General features: G+C 43.7%; 1 protein-coding gene and 1 non-coding gene across 2 annotated transcripts; one reads left to right on the top strand and one right to left on the bottom strand.

Annotated features, from left to right (window-relative positions):
• The first annotated feature begins 681 nt into the window (after positions 1-681).
• On the top strand, positions 682-4,880 carry LOC112721698 (uncharacterized). Its single transcript, XM_025772736.1, has 3 exons — positions 682-1,173; positions 1,218-3,052; positions 4,649-4,880. The coding sequence occupies exons 1-3, from the start codon at positions 682-684 to the stop codon at positions 4,878-4,880; spliced, it is 2,559 nt and encodes an 852-aa protein (XP_025628521.1).
• On the bottom strand, positions 1,057-1,163 carry LOC112725237 (small nucleolar RNA R71). The gene has a single exon (XR_003164358.1). It is a non-coding gene; the product is annotated as a small nucleolar RNA R71 (small nucleolar RNA).
• Positions 4,881-5,857: the final 977 nt, after the last annotated feature.

Raw genomic sequence — 5,857 nt, 5'->3', positions numbered from 1 at the left:
ATGTCAGCTTTCCAACGCAACTGGAAACACATCATTCGGACATCTGTAGCTCAAGTTATATCCCTTTGAAGGAGGCTTGGTCATGCTGTGAGCACCCAGATTTTAACTTAGCGAAAATTTTGCTTCCAAGCTCATTGTGAACTCTTATAGCGCTCTCCTCTTGGCAAGAGCGGAGCTTTGTGTGCTGATTGCAAATCTCCTTTAATTTGGTCATGGACCACGCTTTTTAAAAGCGTGGCCTAAGGCTCCAAAGTGTGCTCCAACTTCAAAGTGTGTCCCAAAGCTCTTTTTTTCTCCTTTTTAGCTTATTTTGTGCTTCTTTGCTACTTTTTCTTCTTATTTCCTGCAAGATTTATAAAATCAAAAGATCAAGGAAATATACTATTTAAGTATAAAATCATTCATTATTCAAGCACAAATCATCAATTTCTTGTATGAATAAGCATAGAAAAACATGACATGGTGACATGTCATCATTGACCCCTTTTGATCCAGAAATAGAAAGAACTTTAACTCGTATTAGGCAAGCTCGGCACTGGCTAGCATTTGTGAATAGTGAATCGGGCTTGCTTGAAGAGCACACCAGTTCACTATCACCATCATTCTTTAATTAACGAGGAAAGCTGATATTCATCTGTGGGGAGTGCTGAAATCTCTTTGAGTGACTCATGTGACAACACGATGGCGGATCCACCTCATAGAATCACCTTAAGGGAAGCCAGAGCTCCTGATATTAATTTGCAACCGATACAAATCCGGTATCCGGCTTTGGATCCAAATTTTGAGCTCAAGACCGACACGATAAACTTGCTCCCCAAATACAATGGACCACCCAAAGAAGACCCTCTTAAGCATCTTAAGGACTTTCAAGTAGCATGCTCCACTGCAAGAAGACATGGTGCGGATGAAGTGGCAGTTTTGGTATTCGCTTTCCCTTTCTCTTTGGAGGGAAAAGCGAAGGAATGGTTCTATACTCAACCGGGAGATGTGATTTCTGATTGGGACTTGCTGCGTAAGGAATTTCTGGAAAAGTTTTACCCACCTCAGATGACGGATAAGTTGCAAAAGGAAATCTCTTGCATTGTGCAAAGAGATGGGGAGACTCTTTATGAGTACTGGGATAGATTCAAGAAGTTGTTGGAAGCTTGCCCTCACCACCGTATTGACGAGTTGGTGCTTATTAGTTATTTTTGTCAAGGGATGAACCCCAATATAAGCTTCTTCTAGATGCCTCTAGTGGAAGATCCCTCACCAAGAATAAGACCACTGAGGAAGCCTGGGAAATCATAGCGGACTTGGCGGACTCCATTCATCACTCAAGGGCGAGAAATCCACAACCAAAAGCTTTAAGTGAAGTTTCTCCTTTCAGAGATGCCATTTTGACTAAGACCCTCGGTGAGATGACAATTTTGTTGAGACAAATCACCCAAGGGCAACAAATTCCCCAAGCTTTGCTATCTCCTCCACCTCAACCTCCAAGAATTGAAGGACCACCAAGATCATGCGGTATTTGTGCTTGTAACAACCATTACACTGATGAGTGCCCTCAACTCCAAGAGGATACTACATTAGCAGTAGCCAATCCATACCCACAAAGGTCCAACTATAATCAAGGAACTCATCTACATGTAGGAAATCAAAATCAAGAGTGGAGGGATAATTCTAATCAAAGGTGGAAAAAAGCCCCTCAAGCTCAACCATACCCAAACGTGCAAGCCTACTCTCATCAACCTACCCAAAGTCAACCACAATACCAACAACCCTACCAACAATACCAACAACCACCACAATCTCAACCTCAAGGGAGGTATCAACATCCAAATAGTAGATCTAACCCTCTTCAAGGCAATCAAGCCCTTCCTCCTAATCAACCTTACATGAATGACACACTTCAAACCTTTATGCAAGAGCAACGGGAGTTTCACAAGAAACAAGAAACATATATGGCTACTATTGCCGAAGCTCTCTCCCATTTGTCTCTTTCTCCTTCGACTACACAAAATGTCCAACAAGCCTCAACTTCTAGTGGTTTACCCTCTCAACCCCAACCAAATCCAAAGGGGGGCATCAATGATATCACCCTTAGGAGTGGCACCAAGTTGGATGAAATTGGTGTTGTGCCTATAAGTTTGAGTGAGGGAACCCACAATGAAGAGGTGGGAGATGATGTGGAAGTGATGAAGGATGAGAAGAAAAATGTTGCGAAAGATGAAGAGGAACCACTCAAGGCTAAGGAGCCAAAGAGGAAGAATCCACTTGAGGAGCCTATGCCAATTCCATTTCCAACTTTGGCTAAGAAGGCTAAGAAGAAAGAAGAACCTAACCCTAACATGGTGGAAATTTTTAAGAATGTTGAAGTCACCATCCCTCTCTTTCAAGCCATTCAACAAGTGCCCAAGTATGCCAAGTTCCTCAAAGATGTTTGCACACATAAGGACAAGATTGGCGAATTCAACAAAAGGCCGGTAGATGATTCTATTTCTTCTCTAATTCCTGAAAAATGCAATGATCCCGGTCCATGTTTGGTTACTTGTTTAATTGGTGGGATTAAGTTCTTGGACTGTATGTGCGACTTGGGGACGTGCGTAAGCATTATACCACTCTCCATTTATGAGAGATTGAACTTATCACCCCTAAAGAGGTCCGGGGCGAGATTTGTGTTGGCCGATAAGAGCATTGTATCAGTTTTAAGGATTGCGGAAAATGTCCTAGTTGACATCCAAGGTTTACTCTTCCCGGTAGATTTTCACATCTTGGAGACCCCTCCCATTGACTCAGACAAGCCATCATCCATTCTACTTGGAAGACCATTTTTGAAGATATCCCAGTTCAAGTTGGATGCACATTCAGGAGTTTATTCTTTCGAGGCCGATGGCAAGGTAGTAAAGTTCACTTTGGAGGAATCCAAGAAACCCATTCTCGAAGCCTACTCTATCTTTGGGTGCGATATAATTGAAGATAAAGTGATTGAGGTTGGCAAAGAACAAGAAGAAGAAAATGTTGCCAAGAAGTCTAATTCAATGGATCACACTCAACCCAAGAATGCTAAGGAGTTAGAGATTTTTCTCCTTGGAGAGGTCTCAAATTGATCAATGAAGCCATGAAAGGTCCAACTTAGGACTTTAAACCAAAGTGCTTGGTGGGAGACACCCCACCATGATAACATTGTTCCAACCTTATCTTTTGTTTATAGCTTTTTGAATTAGTTGATTTCTTGTGATATGATGATTAGCTTAAGTTTGATTTGATGTTTTTCTTGAGTTAAATAAGTTGAATTGCTTGTGGATCATGAATTTGTGAATGTTTGTATGATTTGGGGTTGATATATTGATACACTAAGGGTTGGTACTTTAGTTTTGAAAAGAAATTTTTTTGTGAAACAGGACATCTGTGCGTACGCAACCTGTTGTGCGTGCGCACACAACTGCATTTTTCACCATCTGTGTGTGCGCACGAGCCTGTGCGTCCGCACACCCCTTGCAGTGCCCTCTGGTCGCAGTGCTAGCACAGTCTGTGCATGGGCGCTGCCCTGTTTTCTATGACCTGTGCGTGTGCACGACTCTGTGCGTACGCACACATCTCCCTTTTTGCGCTATCTGTGCGGCCGCACAGACGTGTACGTCCACACACCAATTGACAGCCCCTCTGGTGGGAGCGTTGGCATGAGTTGTGCGCGTGAACGCCCTCCCTATGTTTGCTTTTGTGCGTGCGCACGGTCCTGTGTGCGCACACACACATGACTCTGTACCTCAAAAAAAAGAGAAGCTATCTGTGCGAGCGCACGCTTTAGTGCAGCCCCTCTGGTGGGAGCGATCGCACGCTTTGTGCGCTCGCATCCCGCTATCTTTTTCGCGTCTTGTGTGTTCGCACCTGCCTATGCGTGCGCACACACCCCTCTTTCTAGCCACCCCTGTGCACACGCTCACAGCTATGCGTCCGCACACTCTAATACACATTCTCTGTTTGCAGCGAACGCACGCTGTGTACGTTCGCAGCCTTCTAATTTCTGCCTTCTGTGTATACGCACAGTTCTTTGTGCGTACGCACACAACTCGTTTTGGGCGATAACAGGGCACGCTCCCCTGTTGAGCAGCAGCTCTTTTCTTTTCTTTTCTGCTGCTCTCTACCTCTGCTCAACCTCTCAGGCGACCCTACCGCCGGCCACCTCTGCCGTCAGCCCGCCGCCATCTCTCTCTCATACACCCTCTCTCTCTCACTTCTTGAGAATGAACAATTGATTAGTCATTTTGAGTGAATGGTTATTGTTGTCGTACGACCTCTTTTGTTAATAAACTTTCATACCGACAACCTCAATGACCATTCCACTCAAAGAATTTAAATCAATTGGTGCTTGCTTGAAGTTGCTTTCATGTCCATGCTTTAATCTTGCAACTTAAGCACTTAATTGAGAAGCATTGAACATTAATTGTTTCAATTGTGTGATTGCCGTTTTATCAAGACGGTGTGTGTGTTCTTACCACACGCACTTTTAGAATACACACACTGTTGTCTCTTTAATCACACTATTTTGAAAGCTTCCAATTGAGAATTTAAACTCTTCTTCAGTTTATTGGTGCTTTCTCAATAATCTTATTTTAGTTGTCACCGGATAATCTTGAAATCCTTTGTTTTTTATTCTTCTTTTTAGGATGCAGATGAAAGGTAAAGCACCGGTCACACCACTGGTTGTACAACCAACAATTCATCATCCTAATATTTGGTGGGATCGCCGAGGTGACAAACTAAGTACTTTGGTTAACCGAAGAGCCGACTCTCAATATGAAGCAATTGAGAAGAGAACAATCCATTGGGAGCGGACACTGAAGGTTCCAAGCAAGTACAAGGTGATTATTCATGAAAGGATTACCTCACTTCATTAGAGATTTCTTGAGCAAGAACCCATTGAAGTTAATGAATCAATGGTGTGGGAATTCTATGCGAATTACCAAGCTTGGGAAGAAGAGTCGGTATTCCTCCGGGTAAAAATGTTGGACACTTCCAACCAAGCTCTAGAAGCTATCCTGAATATTCCCCACATTCTGCCTGAGAAGGATGATTATTCAAAGATCAAAGCAGATGTGTTCAAGGGGACGATGTCTTTGGGTCCTATTCTTGAGAGAATTAGCGGTCCTGATGCTTCTTGGGAGTTTAGCAAAGGGAGAAAATCTGTTCCCACTAGTATCACTTACTCCGATTTGAATGTCGAGGCGCGTATATGGCATCAGATTGTGGCGGACTACATCATCCCGAGCACCCATGCTACCCATGTCAGATTTAGAACTGCTTTGCTGCTTTGGGCTATTATGGAAGGAAAGAATATAGCCATTGTGCCTTTGATACGCAAATTGATTTGGAAACTCATGGAGAAGAAAAAGATCAACATTCCATTTCCATTGATGGTGATACGTTTAGCAATAGCAGCGGGGGTAGAAAGGCAACCGACAGACGTCATGTTCAAAAGTCCAAGAGGCAACAAGTTCATTCCGAGGGGAGAATTGGATGGATCATCAAAGAAGACACCCTCCAAGAGGAAGGCACCCACAGCACCACCATCAAATCTACCAACTTCATCGACTTCTTTATCATTTCTCCGGTCGCTTCCGGATTTATTCTGAGACATCTTGCACGATATCCACCACATGGAGCATCTTGAACACAAACATTTTGAGTGGATAGCAGCAAAGCTAGAAGGAAGAGACCCTGGCCTAACTCCTGAGGCCTCATCCAATCTAGTTGGAGAGGAGCATGATGGAGGTGACCAACCCATTTCTGAGACCACCGGCTGAAGGTGGACCCCCGAAGTTATCTTTCTCCCAGATCGTAAGCATGCCCTGAGAACCGTGCACGAACTAAGTGT

Source organism: Arachis hypogaea, chromosome 11 (assembly GCF_003086295.3).
Source record: "Arachis hypogaea cultivar Tifrunner chromosome 11, arahy.Tifrunner.gnm2.J5K5, whole genome shotgun sequence".
NCBI lineage: Eukaryota > Viridiplantae > Streptophyta > Magnoliopsida > Fabales > Fabaceae > Arachis > Arachis hypogaea.
This window is presented reverse-complemented; position numbering and strand designations above follow the sequence as displayed.

Excerpts from the sequence above, each read along its gene's own strand:
- LOC112721698 (XM_025772736.1), top strand. The coding sequence starts at position 682 with ATGGCGGATCCACCTCATAGAATCACCTTAAGGGAAGCCAGAGCTCCT. Across the intron at positions 1,174-1,217 it reads ACCACCGTATTGACGAGTTG|CTTCTTCTAGATGCCTCTAG; the intron begins GTGCTTATTAGT and ends CCCCAATATAAG. Across the intron at positions 3,053-4,648 it reads CAACCCAAGAATGCTAAGGA|GATGCAGATGAAAGGTAAAG; the intron begins GTTAGAGATTTT and ends TCTTCTTTTTAG.